The sequence below is a fragment of the Lithobates pipiens genome, unplaced genomic scaffold, assembly GCF_037356315.1.
Source record: "Lithobates pipiens isolate NorthernLeopardFrog02 unplaced genomic scaffold, aLitPip1_a1.2 Scaffold_24, whole genome shotgun sequence".
Taxonomy (NCBI): Eukaryota; Metazoa; Chordata; class Amphibia; order Anura; family Ranidae; genus Lithobates; species Lithobates pipiens.
In genome coordinates this window covers 11,474,426-11,493,706 of record NW_027507786.1, presented here as the reverse complement: position 1 = coordinate 11,493,706, position 19,281 = coordinate 11,474,426, and the positions used below count along the sequence as shown (strand labels likewise).

Sequence of the window (19,281 nt, the reverse complement as noted above, 5' to 3'; positions counted from 1 at the left end):
GGCCGGGATTTTGCCAGGTAGTGGTTCGCCCAGTCTGTGTAAATCTGAAAGAGAGTGAAGAATAGGAGAGACCTAAGTACAAGGAAAGTCGTCCTTCCAGCCTCATTATTAAGACAGAATCCAGAAAAAAAAAAAAAAGAGCAGAAGAGATTTAACAAAAGCAGGAGGCCCATTAACATTCAGGACATGTCACAAAATCTCCAGTGCTTCTCCAATAGCCGGTGCCTTCTTCTATTGAGCCGTTGTGACATCACAGCTTAGCGTCAGGCAAAAGAGAATGCCAGTGAATGGGCAGCCTGGCTGGGCGAGCCGGCGAAAGGCTCAGCCGCAGCAATTTTAGCTCTCTATCTCGATGCCTCCTTCACTTTCAATAGATTATGTTGGGGGGATTAGCTGCAAAAGGCTAATGTGTTTGTTTTCAAACTCCCCAATCACCAGACCGGCTGGTAATAGGACAACAGACAGGAGGGCTCTGCACCACCCCCCCCCCCCCCAACCAGATGCCACATTTTAAAATTAAAAAATGTAAAATTTTTATATAATCATAGGATATGCAAATTGGAATAAGAATCATTTATAAAAGATGGGACATTCTATTGTTACTATTATGTTGTATGTTTATGTATCTATAGTTTGTAGTGCTGCATACAGAAAAAACTGAGCTGTATGCATTAGAGGAGCTCACACTCTAAAGTCCTCCCCACAGCCGCACACTGTTATTATTATATATTTTTGTATAGAGCTCTTTGATATTCCACAGTGCTGTACAGAGAATGCTAAAGCTGTCATATCAGGCTCTGTGACGTAGGGCATTAGAGTGTAAGCTCCTCTGGTTGCAAAGATTTGAAGTGACAGCTTCAGTATTAACTGTACATCACAGCGGTATATGTCAGAGCTATATAAATGTGTAACAACAGTAATACTGTGGGACTGTGGGGAGGACATTAGAGTGTAAGCTCCTCTGGTACAGGCGCACCTTATTATTATACATGTATACAGCTCTGACATATACCACAGTTTTGTACAGAGAACACTGAGCCAGTCACATTACTCTCTGTACCAGAGGAGCTTACACTCTAATGCCCCTCCACAGTCACACACTATTATACAATTATATAGCTCTGACATATACTGCAGTGCTGTACAGAGAACACTGAGCCAGCCAGGTACTCTGTGTACCAGAGGAGCTTACACTCTAATGCCCCCCCCCCCCCCCCCCCCCCCCCACAGTCACACCTTATATTATTATACATTTATATAGCTCTGAAATATACCACAGTTTTGTACAGAGATCACTGAGCCACATCACATCACTCTCTGCACCAGAGGAGCTTACACTCTAATGTCCCTCCACAGTCACACACTATTATACATTTATATAGCTCTGACATATACTCCAGTGCTGTACAGAGAACACTGAGCCAGTCACATTACTCTCTGTACCAGAGGAGCTTACACTCTAATGTCCCCCCTCCCCCCACAGTATTATACATTTATATAGCTCTGACACATACCACAGTGCTGTACAGGGGACACTGAGCCAGTCACATCAGTTTCTGCATCAGAGGAGCTTACACTCTAATGTCCCCCCACAGTCACACACTATTATTATTATTAATTTATATGACATATTCTTATATGACTTTCAAAATACTGCAGAACTATCATTCAGACAATACACTGGAATGTGTTTTATGGAAGGGGGGGGGGGGGGGGGATACAACACCTGCACACATCTCCAGAAACAATAAAGGCATTAGGGATCAGGAAAGGACGGGAAGAGGGAAGACTCTGTTTATTTTCTTGCAGAATAAATAAAAGCTGACCAGACTGAAGAGATCTCAGAGATAAGAAGGAACACACACAGACATTTTATTATTTCCTCCATGTAACTTACAAATATTTACACACTAAACACAAGTACACAATGACAACAGCGTGATAACAAGTTTATGGCAGCCATATAAAAGGGTCACTTTTCTCCTAAATCTCTGAAACCCGCCCAACAAACAGTGCCTGGAAATGAGATCCGAGATGATTGCAGCCACCAACATCCACCGAAAACTGGATCTGGTTGGGCTGACCCCCTATAAAATATAAAGCTTTTCAAACACATTGCAGGCCATTGTGTTACTGGGCCCTTTTGTAACACTTTGTACAGCAAGGCAGCAGGAGATTCCTGATATAATGTAATACTGCTAAAAATAATACAATGTAACAATGTTAAAAATGATACAATGCAATAATACTAAAAATGATACAATGTAACATGCTAAAAAAAAAAAATGATGCAATGGGGGGGGGGGGGGGGGGGGGGGGGTTATTTACTAAAGGCAAATCCACTTTACACTACAAGAGCACTTGGAAGGGCAGTCACTGTAGATCAGAGGAGAAGAGCTGAAATGAGGGGAAGCTCTGCTGATTTTATCATCCAATCATATGCAAGCTAAAATGTTGTTTTATATTTTCCTTGCATGTCCCCCTCAGAGCTATAGGGCTACGGTTGTAGTCCAAAGTGGATTTGCCTTTAGTAAATTACCCCCATGTAATACTACTAAAATTGATACAATGTAAAAACTACTAAACTGATACAATGTAATAATATTAAAATATCAAAATAATAGAATGTAATTCTATAAAAAAAATATATAATACAATGTAATAATATTACAATACAATGTAATACTACTAAAATTGATACAATGTAATAATATTGAAATATTAAAATAATACAATGCAATTCTATTTTTTTTAAAAATAATAAAAATAATACAATGTAATATTACTAAAATAATACAATGTAATACTACTAAAAATACTAAGTAATAATTTTAAATGTAATGCCCGTACACACCGAGCGCATTTTCCATCAGAAAAAACTTGGATGGTTTTTCCGATGGAATTCCGCTCAAGCTTGGCTTGCATACTTGTCACACAAAAGTTCTCTGAACATTCGACCGCCAAGAACGCGGTGACGTACAACACTACGATCAGCCGAGAAAATTAAGTTCAATGCTTCCGAGCATGCGTCAAATTGTTTCCGAGCATGCGTAGGAATTTTGCACGTCAGAATTTGTACAGACGATCGGAATTTCCAATCGGAACTTTTTGTGACCGAAAAATAGAGAACCTGCTCTCAATCTTTTTTCTGGCTGGAATTCGGCCAGCAAAAGTCCGATGGAGCGTACACACGGTCGGAATTTCTGACCAAAAGCTCACATCCGACTTTTGCTGGCAGAGATTTCTGATCATGTGTACGGGGCTTAATACTACTAAAATAATACAATGTAATTCTATTGTTAAAAAAATAAAACAATGTAATAATATGTAAATGATACAATGTAATAATATGTAATGATACAATGTAATAATATGTAAATAATACAATGTAATACTACTAAAAAGAGTACAATGTAATCATATTAAAAATAATAAATAGAAGGAAACTTTGAGGCCCCCGTCCAGCTATCGCAATTTGAAAATCTCAGAGCCACCGCAATTCCAAATCGTAGCAGAACGTGCGATGCGCATTTGGGTGCCGATATTCTTTAATGGCACCCTAAAAGCGGTGCGTTTCTGCCACGATGGTCATGCGGCAATCACTGTAAAACACAAGTTTATAGATCACACTAAGCTTTTCACCCAAAAAAAAGGAGTCAGAGCTTCTTTAGGGCAAAAAAAAATGCACATATGGCAGCCTGTTGAAGTGAATAGGCTGCCCTATGCAGGATATCCATAACCGCGCTTTAAAAATCGTGAGTGGAACGCTCGTTCCTGCTGCGCGTGATCTGGATGGAGCCTTAAGAGAGAACTGTAATGTGTTTGCACTGAGTGCACACTTTAGGTAATTTTTTCTGAATGTAACTTGAGAGTCTTATTTGGTTCAACGTGTTTGCCTATATGTATTCTCTAGATGGTGTTTCTTATTGGTATTTTGGGGTATTCCCTCCCTTGTCTGCCTGTATACCAAGATGTCTGGGACACAACTAAATCACTGCTGAGATAAGGGATAAGGTCTACTGTGTGATATGAAGACAACAGTAGAACACAATCACTGTACAGGACTACTAAACCAGAAATCCAGCCTGTAGAAATAAAAAGAAACTATGGGGGGGGGTGGTGTATTCAAACTGGAGAGTGCAAAATCTGGTGCAGCTGTGCATGTCAGCCAATCAGCTCATGACTTCAGCTTGTTCAATGACGCTTTGACAATAGAACCTGGAAGCTGATTGGTTTCTGTGCAGAGCTGCACCAGATTTTGCACTCTCCGGTTTTAGTAAATCAGCCCCGATGGCCGCCCCCATGTGTACAGCCGTGGCCAAAAGTTTTGAGAATGAAACAAATATAAAATTTTCACAAAATCTGCTTCTTCAGTGTTTTTAGATCTTTTTGTCAGATGTTACTCTGGTCTACTGAAGTATAATGACAAGCATTTCATCAGTGTCAAATTTTTGACAATTGACAATGACATGAAGTTAATGCAAAGAATCAATATTTTCAGCGAAGGACTTCTTTTTGCAAGACCTCTGCAATTCTCCCCCCCGGCATGCTGTCATCAACTTGAGGGCCACATCCTGACCGATGGCGGCCCATTCTTACATAATCAATGCTTGGAGTTTGTCAAAATTTGTGGGGTGTTTTTTTTGGTCACCCGCCTCTGGAGGATTGACCACAAGTTCTCAATTGGATTACGGTTTGTGGAGTTTCTTGGCCATGGACCCAAAATGTTGATGTTTCATTCCCCAAGCCACTTAGGATATCACTTTTGCCTTATGGCGAGGTGCTCCATCATGCTGGAAAAGGCATTGTTCCTCACCCAACTGTTCTTGGATGGTAGGGAGAAGTTGCTCTCGGAGGATGTTTTTGTACCATTCTTTATTCATAGCGGTGTTCTAAGCCCTTGTACACACGGTCGAACATTCCGATGGACAATGTCCGATAGGACCGTGTTGTCGGATAATCCGACTGTGTGTGGGCTCCATCGGACTGTTTCCGTCTGAGTATCCGACAGACCAAGTTTTCCAGCTGGGCTATAAAATTTTCCGACAACATGATCCGATCGGACTTTATCCGATCATGTGTAGAGAATTCCGATTGGACAAAGTGCCACGCATGCTCAGATCAAATTCCTAGACCAAAGCTATTGGCTACTAGCCTGAACGTAGTCCCGTCCTAACGAAATAACGTCATCACGTTAAGTCCGATTGGATTTTCTGACAACTTTGTCCGACCGTGTGTATGCAACAGTTTCGGACAAAATCCGACTGATTTGGTTGTCGGAATGTCCGACCGTGTGTACAAGGGCCTAGAGCAAAGCTATTGGCTACTAGCCTGAACGTAGTCCGTCCTTACGAACGTACATCACCACGTTCCGAACAATCGGATTTTCCGACAACTTTGTCCGTCCGTGTGTATGCAACACAAGTTTCGGACAAAATCCGTCTGACAAAATCCGGCGGATTTTGTTGTCGGAATGTCCGACCGTGTGTACAAGGGCTTAGAAAGGGGATTCATCATGACTTTCCTCCAGACCTCAGCAGTCCAATCCCTGTACCTTTTGCAGAATATCAGTCTGTCCCTGATGTTTTTCTTGGAGAGAAGTCCACCAGTGACACCAGGCCATCCTCCAGAAGTCTGCTCCTCACCGTGCGTGCAGATACACTCACACCTGCCTACTGCCATTCCTGAGCAAGTTCTGCACTGGTGGTGCCCCCCCCCCCGCCCCCGCCACACTGGTGGTGCACCCACCCCCCTCCCCTCTGCACTGGTGGTGCGCTGCCTCCCCCCCCTGCACTGGTGGTGCCCCCACTCCCCTCTGCACTGGTAGTGCGCTGCCTCCCCCCTGTACTGGTGGTGCCCCCACTCCCCTCTGCACTGGTGGTGCGCTGCCTCCCCCCCCTGCACTGGTGGTGCCCCCACTCCCCTCTGCACTGGTAGTGCGCTGCCTCCCCCCTGTACTGGTGGTGCCCCCACTCCCCTCTGCACTGGTAGTGCGCTGCCTCCCCCCCCTGCACTGGTGGTGCCCCCACTCCCCTCTGCACTGGTAGTGCGCTGCCTCCCCCCCTGTACTGGTAGTGCGCTGCCTCCCCCCCCCTGCACTGGTGGTGCCCCCACTCTGCACTGGTGCACCCACCCCCCCTGCACTCGTGACGCCTTGATTGCGCAGCTGAATCAACTGTAGGAGACGGTCCTGGCACTTGCTGGACTTTCTTGGGTGCCCAGAAGCCTTCTTCACAAATGCTGTGGAAATGTTTTTTTTTATGAGATTAAAGCGGAGTTCCACACAAAAATGGAATGTCCTCTTTTTGGAATCCCCCCCCCCCCCCCCCCCCCGTGTTACATTTGGCACCTTTCAGGGGGGAGCAGATACCTGTCTAATACAGGTATTTTGCTCCCACTTCTGGGCATAGATACCTGAGCCACCTGCGGGTATTTACACCACTTCTTGATTCCCTTACCCTTACCCTTGGCTTCACTTCCTGATTCCCTCACCTTAGATGGTGGCGGCAGCACCTGAGAGACCAGGGACAGACCGGCTATAGGTGCCGACATTGAGGGCGCCCTGGACAGGTAAGTGTCCATATATTAAAAGTCAGAAGCTGCAGTATTTGTATTTGTAGTAAAAAGAAATAAATAATAAAAATAAAATTGTCAGAACTCTGCTTTAAGTTCAGAGAGCAGAGAGAGACTTTGCCATGAATTGCAGTTCATTTGATCCCTCTTCATAACATTCTGGAGTATATGCAAAATTGTCATCATAACAACTGAGGCAGTAGACATTGTGAACATTCTCAAAACTTTTGGCCACGGCTGTACGCTATATAAACATCATGTAAAACATCGACTAAATATATTTACATTATTTTACTAAAAATAAGATCGCCTTCACAAATATATCTTACATGACTAAATATATGAACATCGTTTCACAAGACATTTTCAATCTTTTTAAATCTGCAGTCCTCCCTATAATAATCCCCGGTGATCCTGCCACAAAGGGGCCTTGTTCAGGCACTTCCTGTTACAGGGTGACAACGCTGTTTCCCTGTCTCCCAATTGCACTCTGTGTTGTCACCCTGACACATTGGCTTTTTAATAGAAAGAAGCATCCCTTCTGATGCCCATTACACACATGGCACAGCTATTGTCGCCATTAGGAAACTGCCCTGAGAAATGCCACGCAGCCATCGCTGGAGTATATGCAGACATGAAGTGGATGCAAAGAGGCTGCAAGAGATCAGCAGCACTGAGATGAAAAAAGGATGGAAAAAAAACAAAAACACTTTCTAAAATGAAAAAAAAAAAAAAAAGGAAATGGTTTCTTGTACGCAGATGGAATTTACATCTACTTTAAATGTAAAGAGACTCCGCCAATCCAGCTAAGCTCTGTATACAGCATATATCCATGACACGGCACATTCCCATGTTGTCTAGTGACCTACAAGTAAATATTTCCAGCATTTCTCCCCAATCACCCAGCGACCGGTATGAATCACTCCATGGAGTGAGCCATAAAGGAGGATGAAAGGGAAGGAGCCTGGAGCCGGGGGCACCTGCACTCCAATGAGTCCTCCCAGTGACTGTACCTTTCCAGAGGAGCAGTTAGATGGACGGACGCGGCTGCCAGGGATCCATGGGGCTCTCTCCGGTCTCTGAGTCTTTTTTTTGTCTGGTATATTTTGAAATGTGATGTCATATGTGATGTTGGGGGCCGGCGGGCAAGGAGGGGAGTGTACAACACAATGATCTGAGGGGTCATTATTTGCCACACTTGGCGTGTGAACTGTATGACGGGGGGGGGGGGGGCTGTAGTTTCCATCCCCCGAGATGTAAGGGAACCACACATCCCATAGTACAGAGCCTGCATAGGACTTCTGGAATGGGATCTGAGCCTTGCAGTTACTGAAATAATCCCTTTCCTTTACCAGCTTTGAATGATTTGTTATGTTGGTGGTTTTGTATTATTAGACAATCCCAGATAATGTATAAATGAGGGGAACTCTGATGGGGACAATTGATGTAAGGGAGCACTCTGATGGGGACACCGATGTAAGGGGGAACTCTGATGGGGACAATTGATGTAAGGGAGCACTCTGATGGGGACACCGATGTAAGGGGGAACTCTGATGGGCACAATTGATGTAAGGGAGCACTCTGATGGGGACCCCTGATGTAAAGGGGCACTCCGATGGGGACCCGATGTAAGGGGGGACTCTGATGGGACCCCGATGTAAGGGGAACTCTGATGGGGACCCCGATGTAAGGGGAACTCTGATGGGGACCCGATGTAAGGGGAACTCTGATGGGGACCCCGATGTAAGGGGAACTCTGATGGGGACCCCGATGTAAGGGGAACTCTGATGGGGACCCCGATGTAAGGGGAACTCTGATGGGGACCCCGATGTAAGGGGAACTCTGATGGGGACCCCGATGTAAGGGGGAACTCTGATGGGGACCCCGATGTAAGGGGGAACTCTGATGGGGATCCCGATGTAAAGGGGCACTCTGATGGGGACCCCGATGTAAGGGGGAACTCTGATGGGGACTCCGATGTAAGGGGGAACTCTGATGGGGACCCCAATGTAAGGGGGAACTCTGATGGGGACCCCGATGTAAGGGGGAACTCTACCCCTTCCTGACCAGAATGTTCTTCTGCTCCGTGACACGATCGCAGGCACCCGGCAGAGATCAAGTCCGTGGGCACGGTCAAGGAGCACGCAGCAGGCGCACGTGTGGCCACACTGCTGCATCTTAAAGGGACGTACCTGTATGCCCATTTGCCCAGCCGTGCCATTGTGCCCGCGTATATCGTTTTGCACTGGACGGCATATGGTTAAGGGGGTAAATCCCTCTGGGGCTGAAGTGGTTAATTATAAAGTGCAGCTATCCTAACTAATGACACTGTTGCGGTATATTGTGACATGTCAGACTTGTACATTAACTGAAAGGTCCACTTTAATGGGATATAAGAACTGCTGGGGTCCCATAATGTGCTCTCCTCCCAGGCTCAGCAGTCAGATGTGAGTGTGACAAGCTTGCTGTACAGTGAATGACCCCCCCATGTCTGGGTGTCATGTAACAAAGCATGAAAACACATTCCCCAGGCTCTGCTCATCAGTGAGTGGCGGTCCTGTGACTCAGGAGTTGATGACAATGATTCAGAGAGCTGTCAGAGGCCCCCCTTGTCCTGTACAGGGGGCACACTGCCTGCAGCCTGCTCCTTCCATTGTCAGCTGACAGCCCCTTGTCACACAATCCACCGCCATGAATAGGAATGATGGGTACTGCTCTCCCTGTGGAAGAGGGAAAGGTCACGGAACAATGGAGCTTCCCAGAAATGGTGTTAGTAAGGACCCCGCTGACTCATGTTCATAGTGCGATATCTGAAAACACCAGATTACAATGATAGCCGGGCTGTCCTGAGCAGTGACTACGCAGATTATTATTATTATTATTCAAGATTTATATAGCGCCAACTGTTGGTGCAGCGGCTTTACAACATGAGGGCAGACAGTACAGCAACAATACAATTCAAACCAAGAGGGTTAGGAGGGCCTTGCTCCTGGGAGCTTACAATCTAATAAAGGAGGGGCTGGTGAACAAAAAATGTAATAACTGCGAGGGATGAATTCATGGAAGAAATAAAAGATTCAGTTGTTAGCTGAAGGCAGGATAGGCTTCCCTGAAGAGATGAGCTTTCAGAGATTGCAGAGAAGTGACACCCCTGACAAATTTGTCATGTCAGGGGGTCACCTTCCCTTAAAGCGGAAGTTGCATTTTTTGGGTGGGAATCCGCTTTAAAGTTGTTGTAAACCCTTACAACCAACTTTGACCTACAGGTAAGCCTAGATTAAGGGCTTACCTGTAGGTCCAAGAAATATCTCCTAAACCTACACGGTTTAGGAGATATTTGCCGAAAGACAGGTACATGCGCCTTAGACAGCGGCGCGCAGGTGCACTGAGCGCGGCATCGTCAACGACGAAGATGCCGCGCGTGTCGGCTCCTGTGCACATTTGCGCGGGAGTGACGTCATCGCGGCTTCGCCAAATGACAGTGGCGGAGCTGCGAGACCCCACCGAGAAGATGGATGCGCCGGACTACAGGGGACAGCGGTGACTTCGCTGGCTCCTGTGTCAGGTAAGTCAGGTAAGTGACACATAATGGACTACTATGCAATGCATAGTAGTCCATTATGCTTTGCCTTTGCAGGGAATGAAAGAGGAAGTAAAATATATATACACACATACATATATATACGGTATATATATATATATATATATATATATACACACACACATATATATGTATGTATATGTATGTGTGTAATATAAATATAAATATTGCAATGACTGCCATTTTATTCTCTAGGGTCTCTGCTACAAATGTATTTATATATATATTATTTTTTTTTTTACACACACACACACACACATACATATACATCTATATAAATACATTTGTAGCAGAGACCCTAGAGAATAAAATGGCAGTCGTTGCAATATTTTATGTCATACTGTATTTGCACAGCGGTCTTTCAAATGCAATTTTTTTGAAAAAAAATACACTTTATTGAATAAAAAATCATTAAAAAAAAACTAAACAGTAAAGTTAGCCCAATTTTATTTATTTTTTTTGTTTAATGTGAAAGATGATGTTACGCCGTGAGAAACGCGATCTTTATTCTAAGCAAACAAATTGCAATTCTCATTTTGTCCAGAATCCTGCAGCTCTACCTGGCGGTGGACTACATATAGCAGCATGCCACGGACCGACAAATGGTGCCATGACAAGCCCAACAGGATGTCTATTGTACATAGTGGACATATGACAAGATTCTAAAATATATACATTTCCAGAACAAACAGGTATGAGTGTATATGTTGGGGCAGCACGGTGGTGTAGTGGTTAGCACTTTCACCCAACAGCAACAAGGGTCGCTGGTTTGAATCCCGACCACGACACCATCTGCCTGGAGTTTGCATGTTACATAAATACAAATAAATATCAGCAGCAAACAGTCAATGCTAAATATACAACACTACTGGTAATGTGTGGTCTACAGCAGCCAATCAGAAATGACCTCTCAAGCTGGTCAAATTAGACTAATGCAAACTGATTTTTGAGTGGCTGCTGAGGAGGAGGGGGGGGGGTCACCGTTCTACGCTGTTTATAAACAAAAATCGCAACTGGTTCATGTTTACTTAACAACAGAAATAAAAAACAACAACAAATGTATCTAAAATGCCGACACCAGAAGAGAAATATTCTGTATAAAGTACAGAAAGAACATTCAGCCCCTCTATCGCCTCCAGACATCCCACCACTTCCTATGAGACACACACAGAGAACATGCAGGTCTTACTTTCTTATAATGATTGAAGGAAATTTTACTCCCATTCCGTTCCGGCACCCAAAATCTCAGGCTTGCGGGCATTGCACACAGGCAGGGGCCAGAGAGATGAGAGAGGAGTGCGAGGCTGTGGGGGCCCCCCGGCTCTGTATAGGAAGGACGGGGGTTATGTGTCAGGATACTCGGGGTAATTTTAGCCTTGGAGCCATCAGATTTCATTACAGGGCAGGTTCTCTCCCATTGGATCCTCCCTACTGGATTCTCTGCCAACTTCACACATCCTTGGCGGGACTTCACACAAACTTTGAATATTATCCCTTCCTGTCCCACCTTACCTCTTCTCACCCTTTAAAGGGATATAGACATGCAAACAAAAAAAGGGGGGGGGGGGGGTATCTAAACCCAAGAAGAAAAATAAGTAAGATTACCAGTCCTTAGATGTGGTGAGTGCAATAGTTTTCTTTTTTTATTTAGGCTTTTCACCTGCTACTAACACACTTCTTGCCTAGGGTGACCGCACTCACCATCAGTGCTAGGACTAGGGTCACCCAGAGCCCGGGGGCCAACAGGCTAATTTGTGTGCCCACCCCCCCAAAATGTATGAGCATTCTGTGTCAGCAAAAAAAATAACCCCCCCCCCCCCCAAAAAAAAAAAAAAAAAATGGAGCACTAATCAGCATGCTTACCCCCAAAAGCATCAATTCCCCCCTCCAGTACAAATCTGCCCCCTACTGAAATTCTCCATCCCTGCAAAAATCTTCACCCCCCACCCCAGTTCAAACATTTCCCTGTCCTAGCACGAATCCTCTACCCCTAGCCCTCCTCAAATTTCCCCTCCAAGCAGTGTCAGCTTTTTTATTTCTTTTTTTGGGGTGAGGCGGGGGGGGGGGGGGGGGGGGGTTGGGCAGTGGGTGGATTGTTAGGGTTGTTATACCCTTTACCCACTTGACCTCCAGAAGGTTTTACCCCCTTCATGACCAGGCCATTTTTTGTTATTCAGCACTGTGCTACTTTAAAGGGGCGTTCCGGGCCAATACATTTTTTTTTTTTTTTTTTTAAGTCAGCAGCTACAAACACTTTTAATAAGGACAATTACCTGTCCAACCAGCACCCAATGTCGGCCACCCCCACCCCCACCCCCCCCCCCCGAGGCCAATCTGTCCATCGGATCGGCTGCCGGCGCCTCCATCCTAAAGAAGGGAAACAGGCAGTGGAGCCTTGCAGCTTCACTGCTCATTTCGTACTGCGCATGTGCGCGGCAGTTTGTGAATGGCCCGTTGTTTTCTGGGACACACACATGTCCCAGAAGGCAACGGGGCCGCTCGCCGAAGAGGAGGAAGCGCCACAGAATAGGAAGAGGCAGATTAGGAAGACTGCCTAGCAACAGCTTTCACACTACAGCGGTGCGCTGGCAGGACGTCAGGGAAAAGTCCTGCCAGCAGCTTCTTTGGAGCGGTGAAGGAGCAGTGTGTTTACCGCTCCTCCACCGCTGCTCCCCATTGAAATCAATGGGGCAGCGCTGTAATACCGCCGGCAAAACGCCGCTATTGCAGCGTATTGCCGGCGGTTTTAACCCTTTCTCGGCTGCTAGCGGGGGTAAAAGTGTCCCGCTAGCGGCCAAAATGCGCTGCAAATAGCGGCGTTTTACCGCCGACGCAATGGGCAGTGTGGTGTGAAAGGGGTCATAGTCGGACTGTGATAGTGTGGTAAGCAATCTGGTGCTAACTGTTACTTTAACCACTGGGCACTTAAATCACCTTCCTAACCAGACCAATTTTCAGCTTTCGATGCTCTCACACTTTGAATGACAATTACTCAGTCATGCAACACTGTACCCATATGAAATGTTTGCCCTTTTTTTTCACACAAATAGAGCTTTCTGTTGGTGGTATTTAATCACCGCTGGGTTTTTTATTTTTTGTGCTATAAATCAAAAAAAGACTGGAAATTCGGTTAAAAAAAATTCTTTGTTTCTGTTAAAATTTATTGCAGAATATTGGCAAGTATTACACAGTATTGGCAGAGTACTGCAGAGTATTGTCACACAGCAGCGCTGTGGGCACTACACATCCAGCCCACGGCGCTGCTGCAATCTCTCCCCTCGCACTGTACCGATCAGTACAGAGAGGGGAGGGAGGAACCGGCATCATGACATGACGCTGGTTTGTTTACAAGTGATCGCTCTGTCATTTGCCAGTGGCCGTTTACCACGATCCGTAATGCGCCGGGTCTTCCGGGCCTGCCGGTCACGGGTGTTTGCCGGGGCGCACGCGAGCAAGATGCTGGGAGGGCGTCCATGGACCTCGCAGTAGCCGTCTTTCGGCTATGGCCCGGTCGGCAAGTGGTTAAAGAGAAGGGTTTTCAGGGGTCGTCTAAAAATTAGGGGACAGTCGGACAGATTGGGGTAGGGAGTTCCAAAAGGATGGGAGAAGCTCTGGAGGAATCCTGGAGGCGATCATGGGAGGAGGTGACAAGGGAGCTAGAGAGCAGAAAGTCTTGGGAGGACTGAAAGAGTGGCTTGGTTGGTATTGTGGGACTAGCTTAGTGATGTAGTTGTGGGCAGAGTTATGGATGGCTTTGTAAATTATTGTTAGTACTTTGATATTTTATTCTTTGAGTGAGTGGAAGCCAGTGGAGGGATTGGCAGAGAGGGGTGGAGGACACTGAACGGTTGGTAAGGTGGATGAGTTTTGCAGCAGCCTTCATTGTGTGGACTGAAGGGGGGGGGGGGGGGGGGGGGTAGTCTATGTAGAGGTAATCCAATGAGGAGGGAGTTGCTGTAGTCGAGGTGAAAGATGACCAGCGAGTGAATTAGAAGCTTGGTGGTGTCATTAGTGATAATACTGTACACTTTACTAATGACACTGGCTGGGAAAGGGTTAACATAAAGGGGTTAAAAGAGAAGTTCCGCCCCCCACCCCAAAAAATATTTTTTAAGAAGTCAGTGGATTCAAATAGTAGTAATAGCTGTTTACATTTCCTATTAGGGCACTTACCTGTCTAGGCATTCAGAGGTGTCATCACCTGAGCCGATTCTTCAATCAGCTCTCAGGTGCTTGCGCCTCCCATCTTGGCCAAAGGAAACCAGCAGTTTCCTACTGCGCATGTGCAAATCACGCTGCACTTTGTGAATGGGCTGGCTGGGGGGGGGGGGGGGGGGGGAGCAGGTACCTGTCAAAACCAGGTACCCAATGCCCCCTCTGTGCAAAGTGTGGCAGTGGAGGGGGGGGGGCGCAGACAGGTGGGGTTACCCCTTTTTGGTGGAGCTGCACTTTAAGAAGTGCACGGCAATGTGCCTGACTGTGCCAGGTCGGCAAGGGGTTAAATAAGCATGCATGTGGCATATTGCCTATTACTTTTGTTATAGTAACGCATCAATCTGAATGGGCCTGTGGCACTCAGTCCTGCTCTCCAACATCTCTCATATTTTAGCAGCCTGAAGAGGCAAGGCTTTAGACAGCCTGATTTCCCTCGTCAGCTGGTGTGCAAAAGACGGTGACCAACCAGCAATAATCACACAAATGAAAAAGCATGCTTGCCAATTCTTATCGCCTCTACAGCGAGGACTGTACGGAGGTCGCCGGTAGTTTGTCGAGACACAAACAAGTAAGTAAACAAGACAGAAGGTGGCAGTATTTCCGCGTCAGACGGTGCAGATTGACACCGCGCATTTGTGTGTATGAACCCGGCAGCAACGAATGAAGACAGAGTGCCCCGGCTTTCTTGACAACAATTAAGCGATTCCATTTGGAGACCTGTTAAACGTAATGTAATAAGCCACTGATTTGCCATCTGTTGAACAGATGCTCGGCTTATTACAGTCTGTCGTCCTCGATCGTTCAGAAATCTGATTTGCGCAGTATGAATCTTCAAGGTGAAAATGTGATATATATAAAAAAAAAAAAAAAGGAGGGGATCCGGAATCAGCGAGATGAAAATATTCAACCGAACGCGATGTGCTCTTCCAAGCTACAGCTGAAGTTCAATCTGCCCTCTCCCCAGGTCCATAAAGACATGGATGAGCGAGTTTAGGGGGGACTGGCCTGCACAGAGTCCTGACCTCAACCACCATAGAACACCATTGGGGTAAATTAGAGCGGAGACTGCGAGCCAGGCCTTCTCGCCCCCAACATGCGCTTCTGGAAGAACGGTCAAACATTCGCTTTCGAAAGCGGTATTTTTTTTTAAGTACGATTTTCTGATCATGTGTACAGCCTTTACCTGGTGAGAACAAACAAAACGGTCTTGTTATCTTATCCAGCACAGATGAGGTCACATACCTTCCCCCTTGTAAAAGGGAAGATGCAGTAAGGTGAATTTCTGTATAAACATCCTAAGAGGCCACTCTGGAAGCCCTCAGAATTAATCCTGGAAATGGAGTGTTTGAACATTTATTAGTGGTAGCGGCCTGGGAAGAGCCCATGGTAGTCAACATGAGCAGTCTTTAGTAACGTTTGGCTGATCAAAGGCAGATTATATCAAAGGCCAGCGCCTGACACTAAAGATTCCACTCAGACAAGCAGGACCAAGGAAGAACCCAACAAGAAGAAAAGATCTGGGAGTAACCCTTTCCCTGCCGGCACAGTGACAATAAAGCACAGTGGGGGGAGATTTACCAAAACTGGAGCAGTCAGGATCCGGTGCAGCTGTGCAGAGTAACCAATCAGCTTCTAACTTCAGCTTGTTCAAATAAGCTTTGACAATAAAACCTGGAAGCTGATTGGTTTCTATGCAGAGGCTGCAGCAGATTTTTGCACGGTCCAGTTTTAGTAAATCAATCCCCATTGTGCCTTCCTTCAGAGCTTGATGGGTTCCAAATCTCGGGGTGCATGCTAAGACTTGTAGTCCCTCAGAGGGATAGAAAGGTCGGCTAGCTGTTCTCTGATCTGATTTGTGCACCACTTCAAAGGGAATTATTTAGGTTTCATGATTAAAATATTATTGGAGGATTAGAAGGAGCTCAAGTCTGAACTTGTTTGTATCAAGAAGCGTTTTATATCAAAGGACTTGAAACTGAAAAAAAATAGTTATTTTAGGTGAGCGATAATATTCACACCGGAACCGTAACTGTGCCGCCTTCCGCCCCGGCTGCTGTGCCATGTGAACACGGGCAACCATAATTACTCCCCGCGGGTTCTGGATGCAGAACAGGAAAACCCCTTGGCCTGTGCTCTGCTTTCACTTAAAGGGTAACGCCATCTTCATGTAATCTCCTATATGGTTTATTAACCACTTGTTTACCGGGCACTTAAACCCCCCTCCTGCCCAGACTAATTTTTAGCTTTCAGAGTTGTCACACTTTGACTGACAATTGCGTGGTCATGCAACACTGTACCTGAATGACATTTTTATCATTTTTTTCACACAAATGGAGCTTTCTTTTGGTGGTATTTAATCACCACTGGGGTTTTTATTTTTTGCTAAACAAACAAAAAAATAAGGCTGCACTGGTAGGCACAGGTAAGGAGACACTGATAGGCACAGGTAAGGCGACACTAGTAGGCACAGGTAAGGCGACACTGGTAGGCACAGGTAAGGCGACACTGGTAGGCACAGGTAAGGCGACACTGGTAGGCACAGGTAAGGCGACACTGGTAGGCACAGGTAAGGCGACACTGGTAGGCACAGGTAAGGCGACACTGGTAGGCACAGGTAAGGCGACACTGGTAGGCACAGGTAAGGCGCCACTGGTAGGCACAGATAAGGCGACACTGGTAGGCACAGATAAGGCGCCACTGGTAGGCACACATAAGGCGACACTGGTAGGCACACATAAGGCGACACTGGTAGGCACAGAGAAGATGGCATTGATGGGTCCTGATAGGAGGCACTGGTAGGTGGCACTGCTTGGCACTGGTAGGTGTATTGATAGGCAGTACTGGTGATGAGGCAATGTAGGCACTGATAGGTGACACTGTGGGCACGGATGGGTCGTACTGTGGGCACTGGTAGGTGGCACTGGTAGGTGGCACAGAAGCCTCTGCAAAGGCTCTACACCATCGGAACTGATGTCCCTCTCACAGGCGCCGGTGATCGGCTTTTTTTTTCTCCTCTGTTTTCGGCTCTGTTTACATCACATGACCAGCTGTCATTGGATGACAGCTGATCACGTGGTAAGGGGTCGGGATCGACTCGCTCATCACAGAGCGCGCCACGTGTGCCCTGCAGGGGGCGCGCAGGCCGCTTGAGCATGGGAGGACGTCTATGGACACCCTCCCGGCAAATTAGGTCCACGCTGCAGCCGTCTTTCGTCTATAGCGTGGATGGGAGGTGGTTAAAATCCCTGCAATGTACAGAGCTCAGCCACAGGGGATTGTTTTCCTCTCAGCAAAAGTGGAGTTACTCTTTAAAATGGTTGTAAACCCTTACAAACCACTTTGACCTACAGGTAAGCTTAGATTAAGGCTTACCTGGAAGTCCAAGAAATATCTCCTAAACCTACACGGTTTGGGAGATATTTACAAAAAGACAGGCGCCGCTGTCTACGGCACATGCGCACTATCGCCATTAGCAGCATGCCGCTGCTAACGGCGATATGACGTTAGTGGCAGCTCCCATGCGCGGTTGTGATGTCATCGCTGCTCCGGCGCTGTGAGTGGCCGGAGCAGCGATACCTGGAAGAAGATGGACGCTCCGCGCTACAGGAGACATGGGTGACATCGCTGGCTCCTGTGTCAGGTAAGTGACACATATTATGCGATGCATAGTAGCCCATTATGCTTTACCTTTGCAGGAAGACAAAGAGGAAGTAAACCCATCAGAGCTGACCCTTCCCTGGGTGGTGGGGGTCTTTCCCTGTCTGGTCTACTTTGTATCATTGTGGATCAATAACAATTCTTTGAACTCTGTACAGGAAATGATAATGTAACATTTACTGCAGGAGACACAATCAACCATTCACCTATTCCTTATCAATGCAAACCAGACAGCTGTAAACGCAGCGGGCTGGGCAGAGCGCACAGATCATTAAACTGGGTTTGGTCACCTTTATTTGCTCAACTTGATGTTTTTCTCATGAGCCTCCCCCCCCCAACCCATCAGTATACTGGTTCCATCAGGTTACACACACCGAGGATCCTGGTGCTTGCACTGCAATTACACCAGCGCATGTGTGGAAACAAAAATTTTAAGTGGTTGTAAAACCCTTACTTACATCTTCTCAGTGATGTGACTGGCCTCAGGTGATACACAGAGACAAAGCAAATCAGCCTGCATTCGCTGTACCTGTTTATCTGCAGCTCTCTCTCCTCTACAGCCGTATAAAGCACAAAATGTGCACAGCATTTCTGAGTTTCAGAAGGCAGGGGGTGGGGATGTAATGTCACAATGCACAGCAGAGAGATGAGTGTAATCTGAGACCTGAGTGGAGGGAATGGACGCCCCCCTCCTCCCCCGCCCTTATGCCGCGTACACACGGTCGGATTTTCGAATGACAAATGTTGGATGTGAGCTTGTTGGCGAAAGGTCAGATCGTGTGTATCCTCCATCGGACATTTATTGTCGGACTTTCCACCAACAAATGTTCGCTAGCAGGTTCTCAAATTTTCCGCCAGCAAATGTTTGTTGTCAGACTTTCCGTTCATGTGTACACAAGTCCGTCGGGCAAAAGTTCACGCACGCTCGGAAACAAGCACGAGCCAGAAGGGATCGGTCTTGTAAAACTAGCGTTCGTAATGGAGATATCACGTACGTCTTGTACTTCACTGCGTTCGTAATTGTTGGCCAACATTTGTGTGACCATGTGTACGAAAGACAAGTCGGAGCCAGCATCCGTCGGAAAAAAACCAACGGTTTTGTTGTCGGAAAGTCCGATTGTGTGTTACACAGTCTTACAGAGAAACATGCACAGCTGAGGCTGTCAATCACCTACTGTGTCCTGGGGGACATGGCCGTCTCCCCGGGATTCCGTGGCGTCGGCATAGACTGTCAG

The 19,281-nt window shown here is 46.5% G+C and overlaps 1 protein-coding gene across 1 annotated transcript in view; it reads right to left on the bottom strand.

The window, feature by feature from the left end:
- NAV2 (neuron navigator 2) overlaps positions 1–19,281 on the bottom strand; it is a gene marked incomplete in the record, with an annotated part of 348,087 nt that overhangs the window by 233,844 nt on the left and 94,962 nt on the right. The window contains 1 exon segment of the mRNA XM_077453608.1: positions 6–44. Within this exon segment, the coding sequence (XP_077309734.1) occupies positions 6–44 (39 nt within the window).